Genomic DNA, 23,977 nt, shown 5'->3' on the forward strand with positions numbered 1-23,977 from the left:
TCGATGCATCGCTAGTCGCACGCATGAACCAGTCGGTCGGCGCGTGCGACACGCACTCGACTGCACCGCGATTACATCGATTAAACGAGTGTGAAACCGCCTTAACGACGAAAAGTTCCAAATTTGAAAGTGTCATAGTTTGATTCGAGTGTGACATAAAAAAAAATTGTGGTTTGGATTTTTTTTTTGCGTGTTTGGGAATTAGATTCAAAACTAAGCTTAATAAGTTTAAAATACTAATTTGCGTTGATTCAACGGTTGTTCTATTTAGACTTTTTTTGAAGTTTTTGTATTTGTTTTCCAGTGCAGTTCAACTTATTTGAATAGCCATTGTCAAACTAAGCTTTGTTAAGTTTGGAACTTGACATGACGTTCTAAGACCGATCGGTTTTTTTTTACGTTGAACGGTTATATTTTTTGTTCGAAGTGATTTGAATAACGATCGATCAAATGCACAATGATTCCTAGAGGAATATAAAATGTGTTTTTCATTTTAATAAGGCCTTGTATCCACTTGCGGTGCATAATTTTGTTCTACACGAGTCCTCTTGATTCGGTAACAAATACGGGTCATTTTTCACTATCACATTGAATTTCAAATATGTCTTTATAAGCGGGGGCTATGTTGTTTTGTGGACTATTTTGAAACGAAAGCTTGTGGAAGTGGTTTAGTGCTTTGGAAAAGGAACCTGGAGCCGAAAAATGAGGTAAAATTATTAGTACTATTTTCCTTTTTTTTTTTAAGATAAAACATAACTCTAAGTAATTATTTTTATGATCAAACTGAGGTTTATAAAGATACTAGCGACCTTCGCACGACAAATTATACCTGCACCTAAACCTTCTTTAAGCAAGAATCACTCTATTGATAAGTGAAAATCGCACGAAAATCCGTTCAGCCGTTTTTAGTTTATCGCGAACATAAAAAAAGACTAGGGTTAATTTTTAACAAAAAAAAATGCAAGTACTTTATGTCACACAATATTTAACAGAAAATATTTTCTGCTAAAAATATACGCTCAAATATTGCAAGAAATTTTCATACCGTCGGCTCATTTTACCTTACGAAAAAAATACCTAACTAACTTTACCAGCAAGTTCAATCCTTTATCTACATATAAAAAATACAATAATTTATTATAATAGATAAATTCATTTTCACCACACCAGCTGGAAAAGGCTCTCTTGATTGTTCAAAAACTGGTAAGAAAGTTGCATTTCATTCATATGTGAGGCAAAGTAATCAAATACCAATTTTGAGTGGTTTTCTTACGTTTGCTGGTAGAATTGATTTTTAAATAATGTTTTTGATTGATAAATATTTAAGAACAATAATGTAGAATCGATTTGCTTTAATTTAGTTTGGTATTTTACAGTTATAGTTTATTTTCATTGCATTGGTGTGGTAAAAAATGTTGTGTTTCAGTTGGTGGCAAAATTTGTTTAACCCTAATATATGAGGGCAAAGATGTAAAAAATAGAATAAGTTAAGACATAAGTTTGTTTGTTTGTTTGTTTTAAGTCATAATGTTTTACTCTCAACACTCCAGATTCCATTGCTTACTGCACTTGCTACGCTCGTGGTTAAATGTTGGAATCTTTCGCTTGCTCGGGTATCAATATTAGCACGAGAAGTTAAACAACAACTTTGCCCTTTTTTAAACAAATAACTATTTTTACTAGGTACTTTGTCCTCTTAAATAACGAGGTCAAATATTATGCTTTAAGGTTTATAATACCGTAAAACTATGCCATGCTTCGCTGAAAGAATCTTGACCATAAAGTGGGGTCCCTTCTTTCCTATAAAGTTTTAAGTCATAACTCATAATGTATTGTTTTTCATATTATCATTAGTCATAAAACTGAAATCGTTAACTTTTCAGGATTTTCGTAAGGTTATCCTATAGATAGGAGGATAGGTTAGGTTTGTTTTCCTAAAAAGTGACGCGTTTCTGAACCAAATAAATTATGACTAACGAAAATGAGGGCAAATAATACATTGTGACTTAAAACTTTTTGGGAAATAATAGAGACCCCCATACAGTACATGTTAAAAGTTACGAAACTTTATGCAATAGAAGATATACTTGTTATGTTTTAGGTAGATACCTAGTTTACCAACTAAACCAATCTAAACCTGCATGGAACAATCAAAACGTCTAACGGCTCGATTCTGAAAATGTATTAGATCTCTACTAGACCTCAACAAGTTACGATATGGATAATTTAAAGATATTTGTAAGATAGATATGTCAAATTTGACGTTTCCGCGATTCTGGAGGCCCTCTTGAACGATTTCGACAAGTTATGACTTAGATATCCAAGTCACATCTAGTCAATATCTAATGTAAATCTAGTTGATCTCTATATCGTTTCTAGATCTTGTGATTATCTCGTTTCCCGAATACGCGTGTAATATTGAATAGGGTGTTATTACATCGCGGATTAGCAAAGCAATATTATTCTTTGAATTTATATGGTATCCGCAAGTTAATGCCTGACTCAATAAATTTAAATAAAGATGGGCAAAGTTAACAATTAATATTAAGGCGCTACCTAAGTTAAGTACTTATCTATAATGTTTTCCTGAAAGTAAAAATAAAATTAATTTGTGTCGAAGAAAACGAATCACAATTACCTTATCAAAGGGCACACATGAAAAGCATACTTGAAATTCTCTAAGTTCCTAATTATAATTAGTTCTAGTACTACATCCGCTTATCTGATCATTGGTAGATCTTATGTCGTTATAATAAGGCTTATGATTGTTTAGTTAGTTTAGTTTGTGTCCACGGTTACTGTCAATCGGCACCGTTCTACTGACGGGTGATGATTGACGAAGAATGACGGATTGAAGGAAGTTTAGTTATTTTTAACTGACATTTTACATATCTGTATTTATATATTTCATAAAAATATAAGAAGAAAAAAAACAACGGGTTGCACTCCGGGAGTGCCGACAGAAGTGAAAACTCAATGACTAGTCCAAAATGTCTGCAGCACTATGTATAATTGACCCATCCTCCTTTCTATTGAAAAACTTTAGTTCCGAAATTGCTAGCCAGTGAGCTTAAATTTGTAGCGTTAATTGTTTAAAATTCGAATAGGAATTGTAAAGTTACCTTGCAGACCTCTCATCTATATATATTGTGTCATGATATTTTGAGTTTTGTTCACCAGTACTAGAGTTCACTTTTATTAGCGATTTCATCAAGATGTAGCTTTATTGAATTATATTAGAATGTAACTGTGAGATCCTCGTATTTCAGCCCGTACAATATTAGAACATTGAGCTTTATTGCTTAATGTAAAAGTCCAGTTTTAAATAATTGACCTGACTATGATACGTTATGACTAAAGTTCTTTGGTGAATAACATTGTCCGTGACACATGACGTCAGCGTTACGTTACGCGTTATGCTGAATCGAGTTTATAATTTTTTCCCCACCTCAAAAAGTGCTCAGCGCCGCTAAAGAAGTTTTCACTTCAACAATCTTATCTATAGTTTATGATCAGCAACGCAGGCTTTCTTAATCCCATCAAAAACATAAATGTAAAAAAGGAGAGCCAAGTTCAATACAAAAATTATGCTTGGCTGTGGGGTCCGCCGCAAAAAGAATGGAGATCTAAATGAGTGCCAAGTTCTATGCAAAATCCAAATATGTACTTATAGGAACAAAATAACATTATAAACAAGTATTAAACTCTATTTCTTTGCTTTATTGGATACCTATAACAATTGCTGTTATTTAAAAAAAATGCGAGATCTTAAAGCAGGTTAGATTTGACTTGGCCAGTTTTCATTACATCAGTCATTTTATAAAGTTATTCAACATATATATTTTGTAATTCTGATAAAAACTGGCCAAGCCAAATATAACCTACTTTAAGATCTCACATTTTTTTTAAATAACAGCAATTGTTATAGGTATCCAATAAAGTAAAGAAATAGAGTTTAATACTTGTTTATAATGTTATTTTGTTCCTATAAATACATATTTGGATTTTGCATAGAACTTGGCACTCATTTAGATATCCATTCTTTTTGCGGCGGACCCCACAGCCAAGCATAATTTTTGTATTGAACTTGGCTCTCCTTTTTTACATTTATGTTTTTGATGGGATATCAATACTTTTTGTAAAGAAAACTAGGCAGATATTGAGATTTAATGTTTTTTCTTGTGTTTCCGCTGCATGTTTTTTACTTCTGTTCTTTGTATTAATTATGTGGTGCCGCGCGCCGCCAACGACACACCGTTGGCCGGTTGTTTAGCGCGTATTACAGGTTTTTTGTATGGGGACCCCCCTATTTTTTAACTTTTTTTGCTTTTTAGATTTTTTCCTACGCTTACACACAATTACCGAGCTGGATTCCAAATTTCATCCTTCTAGGTCATCTGGAAGTAGGTTAGGTTTAGGTACTATATGTCAGTCACAATAAAAAAGAAATTTGTATGGGGACACCCCCTATTTATTAACTTTTTTTTGTTTTTAGATTTTTTCCGACGCTTACACACAATAACCGAGCTGGATTACAAATTTTATCCTTCTAGGTCATCTGGAAGTAGGTTAGGTTTAGGTACTTATATGTCAGTCACAATAAAAAATTGTTTTTTTGTATGGGGACCCCCCCTATTTTATAACTTTTTTTTATTTTTAGATTTTTTCCTACGCTTTCACACAATAACTGAGCTGGATTCCAAATTTCATCCTTCTAGGTCATCTGGAAGTAGGTTAGGTTTAGGTACTATAAGTCTGTCAGTCAGTCTTAAAATTTACGACTTTTTGACCTTCATATCTTTATAACCGTTTGAGCTAGCTTCATGAAATTTGGGCTTCTAGATGTCCTTATGGATATAATTAAACACACGTAGTTTTATGTGTTTACGTTAAAGATGTTTTGAGTTATAGAAGGGTCAAAAGTGGCACCAAGTGGTTCGTGTAATATTACACTTGGCGCTGGCTAGCCAGTTCCTTTGCTTGAACTTGGCTTGACACGCTACCGCGTGTCTAGATCGCCTAAGCGGCCCCCGGCCCGTAGCTGATCCAAACATCCCTATGATGGTTCCTCTACACGATGGGCCAACGCAGGCCACTCCAAGGGACGCAGCCATGCGGTAGAATGAGATAGCAATATCACTTGCTCCCTCTAACGCATAAATGCGTCCCTTGGAGTGGCCGGCGTTGGCCCAGCGTGTAGAGGAGCCATGACGCGTTCCAAACGTTGACTGAAAGCGATGCCCTGCTCCGTTGGATTGCCAAGGAGGTCTGTTGGACGGTACGATCCGAAGCGAGGATCCCAACTCTTAGTCGCCGACCCGATTCCCACGAAAACTCCTCAGCCTCCGCATGCCAAGATCCTGCACTCCTGCAGTCTGCTGCAAACGCGTACGTCACGTCACGCTATCGAATTAAATTTACACTAGTACAGCTACCACCAGTTTAGCATTGACATAAACGCTACCGTGAACGTAATTTACTTTTTATGCATCTCGATCGTACTGACATATTAGTGCGAAAGAGATATATAGAAAGTAAATTACGTTCACGATAGCGTTTATGTCAATGCCAAACTGATGGTAGCCGTACAGTTTGGCATTGACATACCTAAACGCTATCGTGAACGTAATCTACTTTCTGTGCATCTCGATCGTACTGACATATTATTGCGAAAGAGATATATAGAAAGTCAATTACGTTCACGATAGCGTTTATGTCAATGCCAAACTGATGGTAGCCGTACAGTTTGGCATTGACATAAACGCTATCGTGAACGTAATCTACTTTCTATGTACCTCGCTCGTACCACAGATTATATAATAGTTCTTACGAACAGATACTTATCTCTCAAACAAAACGTAAATACCTATCGTTTTGATACCTACACAAAAATACAATGGAGTGACCTTCAACGCGCCGCTCCCCGCACCGCGCGCACCGGCACAACGCTAGGGTTGCTGATGCTTAGAAATGATAAATAAATACCTACTTAAACAGCGGAGTGAAATAAAACGAAAGCTAATTTAATTTAATTTGATTTATTCACGAATAAGCTTACAGTCTAATGAACCAAGGCGCTTATAAGTAATGTTTAATATTATACATGCTATGTTACACTTACACTATAAAATTACATGTCAACGGTACAAAAACAGAAACAAATTCAATTATCAATTAAGTATCAAAATAATATGTCAATAAAGCTAATAAATATTAATTAATCAATTAAATTCAAAAATTCATACATGCCTTTAATAACGTGGTAAGATGCATGATAAAAAATGTCAACGTCAGGTAACCGCAGAGACATATCATTTAACAGAGCGATAGCTCTTGCAGAGGGAGCGTTTGCCGCCCAGCGCGTGCGCCTCACCGGGCATGCGAACAGGCGCCGGCGCCGTCGCGAAACGACCGCCCCACCCTCCCCCGCCGCGGGGCAACGGCGAGGGGGCGGAACAGAAAGACCTATTCTTGACAGTGTAGATGGATTCCAGACTTGGTTGCACAGGAGCTTATAATAATGCACCATCAGTAACAACTTCCGCCGCAACTCTAATGTATCCATCCCGACCATACCACTGACAAACAATGATGGATACATAAGTATAAGGATAATATCCTAACTTTTTCCTATATAGAAATCGAGCAAATTTCCTCTGGATTCTTTCGATCATGAGGGTATATTTGTTTTCGTGCGGATCCCAGATACAAGCACCAAATTCAAGTTTGCTGCGAACATAGGCGTTGTATAACAACAGCAAAACACGAGTGTCACAAAACTGGCTCGATACCCTCATGATAAACCCCAGGACCTTGTTCGCCTGCTTACAGATCTTGGTAACGTGCGTCCTAAAGTCAAGTCTCGAGTCCAAGGTCAGTCCCAGGTCAGTTACCTCATCAACGCGATCCATGAATGCGTCTTTAATGTGGTATTGTTTGATGTGAGGTGACCGAATTCTAGAGAACGTAATAACTTTACATTTAGATGTGTTAAAATGCAGTTTATTGTCCTCACTCCACTCGGTCACCGCATCTATGTCCATTTGGAGGTCCTCCAGATCAGACTTGTCTCCTGCTCCCAGAAACAACTTCAAGTCATCAGCGAACAACAAACAGCCAGCAGTGTGTACCACGCTCGGCAAGTCATTTATCATTATCGTAAATAATGTTGGGCCGAGAGTGCTGCCCTGACTCACGCCGGACCGGGTGAAAAAAGGTCTAGAACTATATCCACCCCACTCAACGTACTGGTTTCTGTCACGAAGGTAATTAGATAGAAAGTTCAGTAGGTGCGGCGTAAAACCCAGGGCACTACATTTTTGAAGCAGGATGTCGTTATCTATCAGGTCAAATGCCTTTTTGAAGTCAAAATAAGCCGCATCCACCTGCCGACCTGCATCTAGCTCGTCTCTGACGTGGTCTACAAAGTTTACATGATTAGTGACAGTAGACCGAGCACGACGAAATCCGTGCTGACTGTCACTTAACCAACATTGTATCTGCTGGCTGATGCGACTTTCTATTATGGGCTCAAATAACTTGGCGAAACCTGGCAGAACAGCTATAGGTCTGAAATTGGACACATCACGACCCGTGCCGCTCTTAGGAACAGGAGTCACCCTCGAGACTTTCCAACAGGCTGGATACTGCCCACTTTTCAGACTTAAGTTAAAAATGTGTAAAAGTGCAGTCTCAAGTACTGAAATACAGTCTTTTACAAGAAAAGATGGTATGTCATCAGGTCCAGCAGATGCTCGAGCTTTTAAATGTTTTGCTGCTTTACGAAGGTCTGCAGCATCTATATTTTCCACTGCCACGCGCGCATTACTAACTGGAAGGCCAGCACAACTTTGCGCCGCCAACTCAGCATTCAAGAGTGGGACCTCCCCGTGAAATACTGAGGCGAAGTACTCAGCAAAAGAGTCCGTCGCTTCTTGCCCCGTCACAGTCTTCCCTTTGTACACAAACTCGGTGTCACACCGTCTATCCTTCCTTTTACTGTCAACAAATTTCCAAAATTTACTAGGATCGTCCGTAATGTCTCTCTCAATACTGCGTATATAATGTCGGAACGCACTATCAATCAGAGTCTTTACATGTGTCCTATAGTATCTAAACATTTCCAGATTAAAAAGCTCTCCTTTCTCTCTATACCTTTTTAGGTGGAAATGCTTAAACTTGATGTTTTTAATTATATCCGCAGTAAACCAGATAGGATAACAATATCGATTTTCACGTGCAGGTTTTTTGAGGGGAACATTACTGTCGATACATTTTTTCAATTTAGCGTAAAATAGTTCAGCGGCAGTGCCAGAACAGTTCTCAATGAGCAAATGACTAAATCTTAAATTATACCTAATATTCCGACTATGCGTGTTTGCGAAATAGTCATTTTAAAAGGTCATATGTCCCTGCAGTAACCGCAGTGTTTACACCGTTTTATAAACCGCGCAATAATCCCAGCAAGAATTAGTTTCTTCATGTACCTAATTTAAAACCAGATACAGATTAATGTTACACAATAAAGAAAAATAATAGAAACCCCATGAATACAGGTAATTAATTATAAAAGTTAACCAGAGCAAAAATGAGTAGGCACTTTCCGGTGTAAAGGTAACTTACCTACTGTCGTTAAAATAAACATTTACCAAAATAAATTAGAAATTTGCTACCTATTTCAAATAGATAGATATCTAAAACTATACATTTGTCATACATGATAAACATTACGGGTTTAATTAAAGAAATTCAATAGTAGGTAGGTACCTACTACGAGTACGTAGCTTTTAACTATCGTAAAAATTGACAGTGTGGCGCGCGGTGACGTGCGTACGTGAGCGCGTGTGGCAACCAACTGGCTTGCTTTTCTACCGTGAACGGGAGCACATTCGTAGGTATTAATCCGAGCTCGCGCGGGGAGTTCCATAGGCCTGCTCGTACTGACATATTAGTGTGAAACAGATATATAGAAAGTAAATTACGTTCACGATAGCGTTTGTCAATGCCAAACTGATGGTAGTCGTATAGGGGTAAGGTGGTGTTACGGTGCTCGACGCGGTCCCAGTACATGTCATCTTGCTGATCCCGTTTGAGTGATTCCTTATTATTTTTTATTCTTTAAATAAATTTAAGTATAAGTTTACAGCTCTAGATATGCCAAAACACTTATACTCTTAATACATATAGTCATAACATAACTGTCTCTAGGATCTTTATTTAACTCTACATCATCATCATCATCATTTCAGCCTATATACATCCCACTGCTGAGCACAGGCCTCCTCTCATGCGCGAGAGGGCTTGGGCTATAGTCCCCACGCTAGCCCAATGCGGATTGGGGACTTCACATACACCTTTGAATTTCTTCGCAGATGTATGCAGGTTTCCTCACGATGTTTTCCTTCACCGAAAAGCTAGTGGTAAATATCAAATGATATTTCGTACATAAGTTCCGAAAAACTCATTGGTACGAGCCAGGATTTGAACCCGCGACCTCCGGATTGAAAGTCACACGTCATATCCACTCGGCCACCACCGCTTAAAAAAAGCCACTGCTTAGAGATTAAAAAAAAAGCCTGAAACTATACTAATCTACATAGGTACTCGTAGAGTTGTATTAAAAAGGAATTTGATGCCTGTTTCATTCAGAAAAAGGTGCAAGGCAAGGCTAAGACTAAATTTAGCGACTGGGCTACACCGGATATTCACGAGAAAAGACGCCGGCTCTACGACTTATATGATTTAAAGGCAACTGATAAAAGCCCGGAATTTCTAGAGTACGTCAAAAATTATTCTAAATCTTTTAAAATGTTGTGTGTCGCCGCTAAAGCCGATTATTTGTCGAAAAAGATCCTAAATTCCAGCGATAAAGTCAAAACTGTATGGCAAGTTATCAGTAATGAAACTGGAAAACGTAAACTGAAGGATCCGCACTACAACCTACGAATTGCTGACACTTTAGTAAGTTCCGACCGTGAAGTAGCAGATCATTTTGAGCGGTTTTTCTCGAATATCCCGGTAGAAACAACAAGATCCCTTAATTCATCGCCAGACGTCGCTGAAGAAATTTTGAAGACAAATGTGGCAGAATGTACAGAAATCTTCAAATTTTCGTATGTCTCATCGAATATAGTTCTTAAGACTTTTAGGTCTTTAAATTTAAAGAAAACAGAAGATCTTTGGGGCCTGTCTGTCAAAGTATTAGATTCCATCATTGAGTCAATTACACCATACTTAGCTGAGATTTTCAACAGATGCATTGATGCTGGAATTTTTCCAGATATTATGAAACATAGCAAAATTATCCCTCTGTTTAAATCAGGAACGAGAACAGATCCCACGAACTTTAGACCGATTTCAATACTACCGGCATTAAGCAAAGTGTTCGAGAAACTTATTCTGAATCAACTATTGTCACATTTCAACAGAAACAAACTGCTTGATAGCAATCAATTTGGTTTCACCAAAGGTCGATCAACTACTGACGCCGGTGCGGTACTTCTAAAACACATCTTTGATGCTTGGGAAAAAGCTCAAGATGCTGTTGGAATTTTCTGTGATCTGTCAAAGGCATTTGATTGCGTTGATCACGAAAATTTAAAGAGAAAATTAAGCCGCTATGGGATAAAAGCTAGTGCCCTTGACCTGGTCTCATCGTACCTTTCGGATAGAACTCAGCGAGTAGTTATTAATGGAACTCAATCGGCGGGGTCCCCGGTAGCCCTCGGAGTGCCTCAAGGTTCAATTCTTGGTCCCTTCCTGTTTTTGGTATACATTAATGACTTACCAAAAGTTGTGCAAGATAGACATGATATAGTGTTATTTGCAGATGACACTTCCCTTATATTTAAAGTGGACAGAAAGGAAAATAGCTTCGAGAGCATTAATGACGCGCTATCTACCATTGTAAACTGGTTTACGGCAAACAATTTGCTTTTGAACGCCAAGAAAACCAAATGCATCAAGTTTACGCTACCTAACGTCAAGCAGGTAAATAACGGCAAGATTAAAATAAAAGGTGATACGCTGGAATTTGAGGACCGAACTGTTTTCCTGGGAGTCACTTTAGACTCCAAACTGCAATGGCATGCACATATAGGCACTCTAGCCGGAAAACTTAGTTCAGCAGCCTATGCAGTGAGGAGAATCAAACAGCTGACAAACGTAGAGACGGCCAGGCTGGTATACTATAGTTACTTCCATAGTGTTATGTCTTATGGAATTCTGTTGTGGGGAAAAGCGGCAGATATTCAGACAATATTTGTGCTGCAAAAACGAGCTGTACGTTCCATCTATGGACTGGGCGCTCGAGTATCCCTAAGAGAGAAATTCAAAGAAGTTAACATTCTTACCGTTGCATCTCAATACATACTAGAGAATATTATGTATGTTCGGAAAAACATCCACGAATTCAAGGTTAACAGTGATATCCATAACTATAACACTAGAAACAAACATAAACTTGCCGTGCCCGCCCACCGCCTCCGTAAGGTTAGTACGTCTTTCGTCGGGAACTGTACACGTTTTTATAACAAAGTCCCCACTGATGTAGTGAATTTACCACTTCACAAATTTAAGTCGCACATTAAGCACTCCTTGTTATGTAAGGCGTACTACACTGTAAATGATTTTATAAACGATAGAGATACTTTTAAGCCGGTAGCTTGATTGGTTTCATTAGTATAATAAGAATTTTTTTTTTTTTTTATTATTTATTCAGAAACAAACAGTCATACATGGATTATGAACATATTTTAAAGACAATAAGAATAGACCTATAGTTTCATAACAGAAAAACATATAAATAGGTCCGTGGCTATTAACTATATAAGAGAAAGACTTAATTTGTATTATTGCAATTACTATATACTAGAAATTTGTAAATCTATGATTTGATACTTTGTCAAAAAATACATTTTAAGTGCGTTAAGCAAGTTATAAATTTAGTTAAATTCAATATTTAAATGCATTCTTAAGTTGTGTTAGTGTACAGTGAAAGAAGTCTACATCATTAAGTTTAAGGTTTTCATTAAATAGTTTACATGCGCGTTTAATGAATACGTTTCTACCGTAGCCAGTCCTGCAGAATGGTATAGAAAATAAGTTTCTTTTACGACAACGGCGCTCTCGTCTTCGCGGAACTCTAAAACAGATTTTATGTAAAAGAATAGGGGCATCTAATTGTGAACGGAAAATTTTGAAGAGCAAAACGGAATCATTAGCATCACGACGGTCACTAAGAGTTTGTATATTTAGACGTTTACAAGTATCAGTATAGTCAGCGGTATAGGTTAGTCCAGTCCTGAAGGCCAGTGATTTAATAAATCTTTTCTGGAGTCGCTCAATTCTGTCAATGTGTACTTTATAAAAAGGTTTCCATACTGAGCTACAAAATTCAAGGTGACTTCGAACAAAACTATTGTAAAGAATTTTATATGTTAGGCGGCTTTTAAATGGTTTGCCAACACGCATAATGAATCCTAACTGTTTGTATGATTTTGCTAGCATTTTGTCAATGTGTGGGATAAAAGTGAGTTTGCTATCCATAATCACACCGAGATCTCTGATTTCGGTTACTCTGTTTAAGGTTTTACCGGATAGAGTGTAGGAATAATTAATTACATTTTTCTTTTTTGAGAAAGTGATGACATTGCATTTATCTAAGTTAAGAAACAGGTTATTTATTTCACAGTAGCTAACTAAGTTGTTTAAATCATCTTGCAATTTTTCGCAATCGCTAATATTTTTAACTATCCTAAAAATCTTTGTGTCATCTGCGTAAAGTAATACTTTAGAGTTCTGGATGTGATTAGTCATGTCATTCACATAAAGAGTAAAAAGCAAAGGACCTAAGTGAGAGCCCTGAGGCACTCCAGAACTGACAGACATCCATTGAGATTGATAGCCCAACAAGACAACCGCCTGACTCCTGTTTTCAACGTAGGATTTGATCCAGCGAAAGAGGTCGCCATGTATACCAAGCCTCCAAAGCTTAGACAATAGCGTATAGTGACAAATTTTGTCGAATGCCTTGGAAAAATCAGTATAAATAGCGTCCACACTATAACCATCATCCATTGCACTATAAATTTCATCAGTAAAGGTTAGTAAATTACTGTCAACAGATCTACCCTTATAAAAACCATGCTGATTTGGAACTATATGGCGACGTACAACATTAAATAATTGGTCAGTAACAATTTTTTCAAGTAACTTACCAAGAATACATAATTTAGAAATGGGACGGTAATTTACAACATCACTAGTTACTGAACCCTTGGGAATAGGAGTGACCCATGCTTGTTTCCAAGTTTTGGGCACAACGCCGTCTTTAATTGACTTAGTATATAGTAAGGTGATAGGAGTTGCAAGGGTAGAACTGCAAGATTTGATTAGAAGCGGATGAATGCCATCGGGTCCAGCACCTTTATGGACATTAACTGTTTTTAAATATTGTAAAACTGTGTTGTAATTTATCTCTATGGTACCTAGATCGATAATAGAATCAGGCGCTGGACTATTTATTATGTCACCCAGGTCTAGATTAATAGGTTTTTCAAAAACTGATTGAAAATGACAATTGAAAAAATTACATATCTGTTCGCCGTCAGAACTAGTTATGCCTTTATAGTGCATTGATTGAGGTGGTTTATTTTTAGAGAATATAGACTTTACGTAAGACCAGAAAAAATTAGGATGACTTTTGATTTTACTTTCTGAATAAGATATATAATTATTATAACATTCCAGCTCTAATTTGTTGGCTCGTTTGCGCAGAGTACTAAAAGTCTGATAGTCTAAGGGGTTGCCGTATAATTTCCAACGTTTATGATATTTTCGTTTTTCTCTTAATATCTTACGTAGGGGTGAGCTATGCCAAACAGGGGCGGAACAAGTAGGCTGACGAACAATTCGTTGTGGAATATACTTGGAAATTAAAGTTTTAATCAAGTTATTAAATTTAGTTAGACAGTCATCTATATTCATGTTATTAAAGAAATTAAACCAATTAATAACCGAAAGTTCAGCATTAATTATTTCAAAATTACCAGCATGAAAGTTATAAACGAAGTGAGGCGCCGGCTTTAAGTGAGATGAAGTATTAAATTTTAAGTCTAAACAAATAGCTCTGTGGTGTGCATCTTCCGGCGTGAGTGGTGAATCGCAAGCTGATAAGCGGCAGTCAGTGTTAGAAAAAATTAAATCTAATATTCGGCCATTGATATTAGTTACGGAGTTATACTGTTTAGTTCCCGTATATGATAAAAATTCATATATTAATTGAGTACCAAAACCACAACACACCGTCAGATCCATCCCAGATGTTGAATTCATAGCCCAGTTCGCCTCAGGTATATTGAAATCACCAGAAATTAAAAACAGGTCATCCGGCCGATCGACAATTATTTGACTAGCAAGGTCAACGAATGTGGTCAGTGCATCTCGGTAATTGGGTCCATTAGGAATATAAATACAGGCTATGTTAAGATAAGATTGTTTTTCATTATGATAAGGGAACGAAGATGTCATGTCGTGTTTATTACGTGCTATGGGAAGTGAAACCCATAAACATTCACAATGGGCGAGCGATGGAACAGGCCAGTCGCGGCGCAGTGGCTGGTACTCTGAGCGCACAGCAACCGCGACCCCTCCGCCCCGCGATGCACCACTCGCCTCTGCTGACCGATCACAACGAAAAACGCTATACCTATTATCAAAGTACTCTAAGTCGTAAAAGTCAGCCGTCAGCCACGTCTCCGTTAAGCAAATAAAGTCATAGTCAGATTTAGTAACTTGTGAGAAAAAATCATGAGACTTTGTTCTTAAGCCCCTAACATTTTGATAATAACCTGAAAATAATATTCTATTCACTTTAAACAATTGAAGTATAATACACTCAAGGGCAATGAAAATGGGCCACCCTGTATGAAAAGTTCTATACAGAGGGACCCACCGACACAGTCCTTAAGTTTTTTAATGTCTATAACAACATTTTTTTGCAAAGACGGGAGCAAGCGAGCGTTTATAATGTACAACAATAAGTGTAATTGGTAGGTACTTAAAGCGAGATGTAAACAACACAATTGAAATGCAGGCGGTGGCACAGGTGTGGAAATAACATTATTACTTACATAGCAACGCGAGTGAGAGTATTTATATTGTATGTAACAATAAATCAGGATAATTAAGTTAGGTATTATAAAGACGACAGTAAACAAAAACAGTAATTTAAGTTGTATGCAGCGGTAATATAACATTTGCGTGGTAATTAGAGAGTACAAGGGTGGATAAGTATATATAAGTATACCATTGTTTATTGTAACACCGATGAAAAAAAGGAGAATGAGTCAGGTAAGGTTCTTTAGAACAGACTCGTTGGCAATATGGATAACTTTGCATTTTTCGTTTTTACGTAAAAATATTTTACAGTCCCTCGTCCACAAAAATTGATAATCACGCTCCGTTTTAAATTGTCTTGCGAGTTTTAACAATAATTTATTTGAAGGCGTAAGGTGATGAAGAATTAAATAAATATTGTTTTTTTTTTTTACACTGAATTAAATATGCTAGTGTCCAGTAGAATTGACACATGAGACAATGATGTTCTCGCTTGATTATATTGTTTAATTTAATTTTAGTTTTGGACACTTGGAGACCTTATACATCTCTAAGTACATATTTATTTATTTGATTTTTATTTTTGATTGTACATACTTACCTATATTTTTAATGTTTCTGACACTTAGAGACCTTTACATCTCTAAGTCAACTTAGGCTAGTAATTATGTGAAGCTATATTACTGTCTTTTTATGTAACATATGAGCACAAAATGCCGTGTCTTACAGCTACATGTTATTACTATTTTAATATTAATATAGGCCGGTAGCTTGAACATGTCATGCTCGCTTAAAAGTCTTTGCTTACGGTGGCGTTGTTGATCGGGTCGCCACTTTCCCGAATGAAGGTTGAGGGAGGCGATGGCTGAGATACGCGTCATACTCGTGAACGGGTGCTGTTTGTGGAGACTGGTCTGTTAAGCTAACACGAGCTATTATACTTAGTAACTTTTATTAATTAATTACAGTGAGACGCCTCATTCTGTTCTCGTATGTTTCTTTTCTTTTAATGAATGTATTAATTATACAGGATATTGACTCTTGGAGACCCTATACATCTCTAAGGATAACTTGATAAACTATATAATCTTATAGTTCTGACACCTAGAGACATTTACACCTCTAAATATTATAGATTTTTTTGTGTGTGTTTTTTTATCTGTATTTTGTATGTAATTCGACATTAAGAGACCATATACATCTCTTAGTAATTGTAATACGTTAGATTGAATTGTTAGTTTTAATTTATAAAATTGTTGATGTTATTATTTTTGCTTTTATGTAAATTCAATGTTGACGTGTAAAAGTGCCCTTGTGGCCTATTTGCTGAATAAATGTTGATATTTGATATTTGAGTTAAAAAAAAAACAACGGGTTGCACTCCGGGAGTGCAACTTGCACTCCGAGTAACTCTTGAAACTTAAGTCATTGTCAATAGAGGTGACAGCAGGGTATCATCTATGGGCATGTCAAGCAATAGTACCACCACCATTACGGCTACCACCAGTTTTGACATTGACAGATACGCTCGCGTCTACGTAAATTACTTTCTATACATCTCGCTTGCACTAATATGCGAGTACGAGCGAGATGCATAGAAAGTAAGTTACTTAGACGCGAGCGTATCTGTCAATGTCAAAACTGGTGTTAGTGGTTCTTACCTACTGAATACGGGAAGCAAAAATACTCGCAGGCAAGTTTTTCGTAGCATGGCTTTTTTCAGCAACGCGTCAGCTAAAACACATATGATGCAATTTATCAAGCAACAATAATGAATGTAAACAATGAAAGGCAAGATTACACCTCAATCAATGTGTTGAAAGATGAATCTAATGAGCGGCCGATGTAAACAAAACAAGGATGAGTAATCGTACTGAGTCAGTCAGTGTAAATTTCATTCTATAGCATGATGATGATATAGCGTGATGTATGTGTTTGCGTTAAGTGTCATATTGTATGGGATTTAGAGTATCCAAAATGTCCCACTTGGCGTGCTGTTTAAATCCCATACAAAAATAGACTCAAACGCAAACGCTCGTCACGCTATCGAATGAAATTTGCTCTAGTACCTACGGCTACCACCAGTTTTGACATTGACAGATACGCTCGCGTCTACGTAAATTACTTTCTATACATCTCACTTGCGCTAATATGCGAGTAGGAGCGAGATGCATAGAAAGTAAGTTACTTAGACGCGAGCGTAGGGGAGAGCGGGGTTAAACGTGCCGGAGGTAAGTTGATCCGATGGGAATAGGAACGGAAGTAAACCATGGAGCGATTCGTATGATGTTTGTCGCGAAAAGTCAGACCACTATGCGGTTGCAGGAGCCGTTTTCGTTGCTTCCATTATAGTAGAATAGTAGTTATGGAAAATAAATCAAAAACGAGGGCACAACGAACCCCACGGATAGTCACATTTTTGCTTTGGATTTTTTTTACTATCTGTTGATAGTACACAACAAATTATCATATATTTCGACGAACTGCAAAATACTCTTTAAGCGTGTGTGAACTGAGATTTAAATATTTGTCGGATAAGTTATAAATTTTAGCAACGGAACAACCCGCCCCATAGCGGGGTTAGTTGTTCCCTTCCGACCTATCTCATAAAAAAAATTCTGGTCAAAAAACTAACGATGCACAAAATAATATCGCTACTCAGAAACGCAAATAATCATTATTTAATATAGCGCAACCCACATACCTTATTCACACTGTTTTCATAGATCAAATTTGTATTTTATGAAAATCGGCACGTTTAATCCCGCTCTCCCCTATCTGTCAATGTCAAAACTTGTGGTAGTTGTTTAGGGGTTTAGTTAGTTTCCTTCGATCCAGAGCAGATGATTGGTCCATCTTATATAGTAGGCACCGAGATATACGTGCGAGAATCGACCAAAAAATTTTGACTCAACTGTACTGTGCGCTTGTTGACAACGTCAAATATTGTAAAGTCACGCAAGAGTTTTGCCATTTTACAACTGCATTTTAGCTAATCAAAACTTTTATTGACCACTCACAACTTTTTTTAAAGCGGGAAATGGTGTATTCTGCGGGCGGGGAGAAGCTTAGAAGGGATAACTTTCAGTAGACGACAACGCTGAAAAGACGCTAGTGTAGGGTGACCCTAAGCTGTTTAGGTACTTAGGTATGAGTAGGTTAGTCCCCTTTTACAAAGCGTTTTGCACTTGGCCCTCGGTAACTTGATGAGACGAAGCCATCCTTTGCGTGTAATATAACACGTTGGAGCGAAGTCGCGGGTTGATGTTATATGGAACTTACGTTGTCAAAATGTTTTTTTATACATTGAGTAGGCTAAACAGATTAGCGGTTAATAACGGATCAGACTACGCGTTAAAAGTAACTACCATTATCTAATAATGCATGTAGACTAAAAACACGGTTACAGACACTTTTGTCCAAAAACTGTATTAGAGATATTTAAATAAATAAATATTTGGGGACAATTTACACAGATCGAACTAGCGCCAAACTAAGCAAAGCTTGTACTATGGGTACTAGGCGACGATATGTATACATACGTACATATATACACGGTGGCTAAAAAATTATTACATTTCCGTTGTCATGGAGCTTTTAGGATTATACTGAGCAACTTTTTCTATGGGACCAACCCCGAAATTGCGAAAAAAAGCACTCAGGACGCGAGATAGACTCGCACTTAACTGGTTTTATAACAATTCTCTCATAATGCCAATGTTTTACTACTTACGAAACAATACAAAACAATTCCCTCTAAATTAACCTGCTCTCTAAACAATTTCTAAACTAAACTTACTATTATTGGCATATTTACCTCCAAGAAGCCTATCACACCAACGCTTTTCATAGCAATATGGACTTTATTTAATACATAGTAAAGTTTATTTCGAAGTACCACCGACTAACATGGGTGAAAGCGTTTTGTATGGGGTTCAAACATAAACATGTTTAAAGGATTAGCGGGATTACAACGTCCTGTTTACGAAGCTGGACTAATGTATGATTGTATGGATGTGTAATTATATCCTGAAACAATGTAACGAATGAGTAATCTGAAGTTTCTGAGTCCATTCAAGCGGATACTTTACGCCATTAGGGTTCCGTACCCAAAGGGTAAAAACGGGACTCTATTACTAAGACTCCGCTGTCCGTCCGTCCGTCCGTCCGTCTGTCACCAGGCTGTATCTCACGAACCGTGATATATAGCTAGACAGTTGAAATTTTCACAGATGATGTATTTCTGTTGCCGCTATAATATTGCAAAAGATATGGATCGGATATGTTAGGGTCAGAAGTGACGTTTTTGTTTGAAAAAAACGTCACTTTTATAACTGGTGACAGCAGTTTTTTGCTGCGTCACCTGCTGCCTTACCACGACTACCACGGCTTTAGCAGTATAGTATACCATATTTACATCAAAGTTCATTGTCTTCGAGATATATGGAATCAATTTTGAAAATCATAAAATAAAAACAAAATCCGGTAGACAAAAATTAAGATATAAGATTGAAGAACCGATAGCCGTTTGTCATAAAATACTATCTGTAGTGCAAAAGTAGGAGATACGATTCAAAACTAGTCAAAAATCGATGAAAACCTCGGGTAGCGTCTGCAGAACATAGGTTTTTAAACAATAAATAAAACAAACATGTACCCAAACAGCGCTCTCAAAACATCAAACCGACAAGACCACAGCATGGTAACAGTTTAAGAAAACATTTCCCCTGTGTTGACTTAAAAAATAAATTAATAATACATGGCCCGGCGAATCCAAAAGAGTTTTTAACCCAAAACTGGTGGAACAAACTTACAGGTCCGTATAAATACATACGGAAGAAGATTTTATTTTGTTTTTATTGCTTTAAATCCCATTGTTTCGAATTCGAAAATAGTGATTTGGAAAGTTGTTCTTCATTTTGGGAGTGTAAAACATAAGGCAGGCTGTTGTCCCGTTATCTTTGCATTAAAAAAACGATTCATTTTTGTCTGGGTTGCTTGTCGATTCTCGAACTCCTTTCTAAATATTACCATATAAAATACGCACAAAATTCTATGTTTTTAGTAAATATAAGGAGGGTTGTACTACAGAAAGTAATGTAGAACCGTATTGCACAAATATTATGCAAAAAGAACTGAAAATAATATGAATTAAATTATTATAGTAAATAGTAATAATGATCGCTAATACTTTGTTATGTTGTGTGTCTAAATTATAATTATACCTAGGTACATGTTGCCATTGTGATTCGCTTTTAGTTCCATTATTAGTTCAATTTCTTGTTGAACTGCCGTGGAGATTTCTTCATTCACAAATTGCGTCTTAAATCTTATTGAAACAAGTGATAGACGTCCAGACATAATAATTCCCTCTAACGGACCTTGGTTTATTAATATACGAATACGCGAATAAAGTGAAACACGTCAGACGGAAACAAAACATCCAGACGGGCTGGTAGACTTGTTTATTATTAGATATTTGTCCCGCCTTAAAGACAGTACTCACTGTACGATTCGCGACGCGCTGCTGTCAAATACAAATTGTCATTACATTAAAAAAAAGCATTTTTTTTGTGCTGTAAATTTTAATATTATTTCAACTCAGGATCACGAGGTCGGGTCCAAAAATGCTTTCCGAAAAAAAGTCAAAGCTTTTTTCCATATTGACAAGGTTCCCATATGCTATGCATTTTGAATGTCGGTAAAAAAAATAGAAAATAATGTTTCATTAACCTAGAATGAAAAAGATCAAAATTTGGATAAGAAATTACGTAAAAAAATATCCAAGTCCGATATTAAAAGTGGAGGTAGAGTTTTTAAGTCCGATTACGTCGGCTTGCACAAATAAAAGGATAATGAAGAAGTTTAGTTACAAACTGGCAACTTGCGTTATGATTTATGATCTCTCCAAATCATATTTTTCACACACTTAGTAGTAAGGCCAGGGGAATGAGCTTTTTGTATAATTACCCAAATAGGTACATTGTATTGCCATATCTTACCGCAAATACCCAGTAAATAATATAATTCCGCTATATTACAATGTTATTTTTGGCGACTGACTAACTAGTGCCAAGGTCCATCTATTTAACCAAATCAGCTAAACGGGATCTCTTACGAATTTGCGAATGGGATGGCCAGGGGAATGTGAGTAGAATGACCTATTTTATTTCTGTTTATTAAATTAAAAAAAATATATGTTCAGACAATTACAGTCCATAGTTGTTAGTATTAACTTATAGGCTATTATGTTCCAAATTTATATATTCTATTATATCATAATTATACACTTATTCTACTTATGTAACTAAATCTTTTTGTAACTGACTATAAACATGGAAATCAAAGTTCACAAAGTGTCAATGTCTTAAAGTTCAGGTATTCGTTTAGGTATTTATTCTAGTTCCTAGGTCATTATCGATGGCACCTGCTTACCATTGACGTCATCAACTTATTTTCTCTGCTTCACTGTATAAGTATTTGCAGCTACCTGCTATTGACTAGATAATGAAAGCTTTAGTTATACTGTTTCTAAAAACTACACACATATTTGTTTGTGTTCGCTTATGAATAAACATGGTATTCTTTTTAAAAATATAAGTTAAGATAAACCGAAATTTTCTTGGTTTTTCAAAACCACAAAGTTTACAGAAGCGGGGGAGGGATGATGGAAAAATGATTTCTTCTTGATGTACACACTGTTAACTGTACATCGGTGGACGTTATACCTTTTGTAATAAGGTCCACCGATGTACTAGGAGTGTTGTTGCTGTTTGTACAGTCGCCATCAGATATATCGGAGCAGCCAAGGCGCTCACAAATATCTGAACACGCCTCTATTGTCAGGGCGTTATAGTGCGTGTTCAGATATTGTGAACACCTTGGCCGCTCCGATATATCTGATGGCGACTGTACAATGCACATACTAAAATTAATTAATACCTACCTAGCTTAAATCTAAAATAGGCTCTTGAGGCATTGTGCTATAAGGATGCTGACGGCATTTCCTTGCTGTATCGCAATACTGATCGATACGTTGCGCGAGGAAGCCGCCAGCTCTTCGGTCACCAGTTACGTCAACCAGACGCCTCGCGATTTCTGCAAAAAACTTTTGCGAGCTGGACCTAGAGTTTCAACTCCAAATGGTACATAATGATACTCTACCGAGACATATATTAATTACGGTTAAAATTTCGGCGCTTTCCGCCGCCACTCCGCCCGCTTTTACATAGAGTTTGTTCGGAAAGAGAAGAGTCGTGGAATGTATGGGGCCCAATACATTCCATGACTCTTGTCTTTCCGCACAGACTCTACTAGGGTAAAAGCACCAGTAGTCAGCCTTATAACGAAATTTCTATGTTCAAGATCGTATAATTTGCACACTTATGGACCAATAGGTATTATCAATGTTTTTTCTGTTCAAGAATTTAATAAAGTTTAATTTTTGTAAAGAATAAAACTTAATTGAATTCAACTTTTGGAAATATTAAATTAAATATAATAAAAGGGCATTTTTGCCAGTAATCAGCCCCCTGTATACCAATACACAGCCTTTAGGTACCCAGTGCCCAGCCATCCTATTCTAATGGCTGATAAGTGGGTTCGAATAGAGTGAGCTTATTGTCCAGTGGTCAGCCACAGGCTGACTACTGGGTATTTAATGTATTTCAATCAAATAAATTCATAATAACGTAATTTTTTAAAGGGGCTTCATTTAACCACTTACACTTTATTTTAAAATAATAACAAATCCTAAATCCTATGGTCAGCCTCTCCCGGCTGACTTCTGGGTTTACGACCTTTTTAAAATTACTGCTTCAAACCCAGTAGTCAGCCAGGGGAGGCTGACCATTGGATTTTGTACAAAAAAGTAGTTTCCAATAGTCAGCCGCCATAAAAATGTTACTTCCATGTGGATTAATATTAATCTTTTACGTTTTTCAGATAGTTTAGGTATTAATTAGGTGAAGCAGTCCATATTCTTTTAAAAATAAATCACAATTCGGTTGCTATCGTCTTATCAAAATACCATGTGACATTCCAAAAAAAATGGCGCACATCTCTTAACCTTTCATGTCAAAAGACACCACCACTTTGAATTTTTTTTGTGGATCATCGTAGAGTATTCATTTAAAAATTAAGGTATTTTTCAATGAATAGCTTATCAATCTATAATATTACCTAGTTTTCACGTGAAAATTAGGAAAGCTTTATTATTTACAGCCAAAAATAGGCAAGAAAGGCTGACTACTGGTGCATGGCTGAGCACTGGTGCCTTTACCCTACTCTTTAACACGTGGAGCGCCCTAGTAGCACACGTGATACTAACTCAATTTGGTCGAAGCGACTCAGTATCAGTCGTGTGTTACTACAGATCAATATTATCTCATAACATTCTGTAATAGCGTTATTGTTGCTACGAGTTAACTTCTCATCTCTATTCTTTGCTTTCCTCTATCCTATTTCTCTTTTCTATTCTTTGCTTTTCCAAGCAAGGGCTGACCTGGAAAATTCCCGGAAAAAGAGGACAAGGTCGCCCACGTACCACCTGGAGGCGCACAGTGGAAAAAGAGGCGGCATCAGTTGGCCTCGGCTGGGCGGAGCTGGAAGAGGCCGCGCTGGACCGCGAAGAATGGAAATCCCCTCTGAGAGCCCTATGTCCCTGATGAGGGATAACAGGATATCATCATCATCATTCTTTGCTTTTCTCTATCCTATTTCTCTTCTCTATTCTTTGCTATCCTTAATCTGTAAATTTGCTTTCCCTTTCATCCTTGGTGGTTCAATATCTTCACACCAAAAGCAGTCGCTGGTCACTGTGTCGACCAAACTGTGTAACCACTTTAAAAACCGGGCAAGT

General features: G+C 37.0%; 1 protein-coding gene across 1 annotated transcript in view; it reads left to right on the forward strand.

Annotated features, from left to right (window-relative positions):
• The first annotated feature begins 403 nt into the window (after positions 1-403).
• The window catches only part of LOC134672894 (protein NDNF-like), a 61,982-nt gene continuing 38,408 nt past the window's right edge, over positions 404-23,977 (forward strand). Inside the window, exon 1 of the mRNA XM_063530843.1 lies at positions 404-707. Coding sequence (XP_063386913.1) covers positions 703-707 — 5 coding nt within the window. The 5' untranslated portion in view covers positions 404-702. The remainder of the gene's footprint in view (positions 708-23,977) is intronic.

This window comes from Cydia fagiglandana, chromosome 17 (assembly GCF_963556715.1).
Source record: "Cydia fagiglandana chromosome 17, ilCydFagi1.1, whole genome shotgun sequence".
In the NCBI taxonomy this organism is placed as follows: domain Eukaryota; kingdom Metazoa; phylum Arthropoda; class Insecta; order Lepidoptera; family Tortricidae; genus Cydia; species Cydia fagiglandana.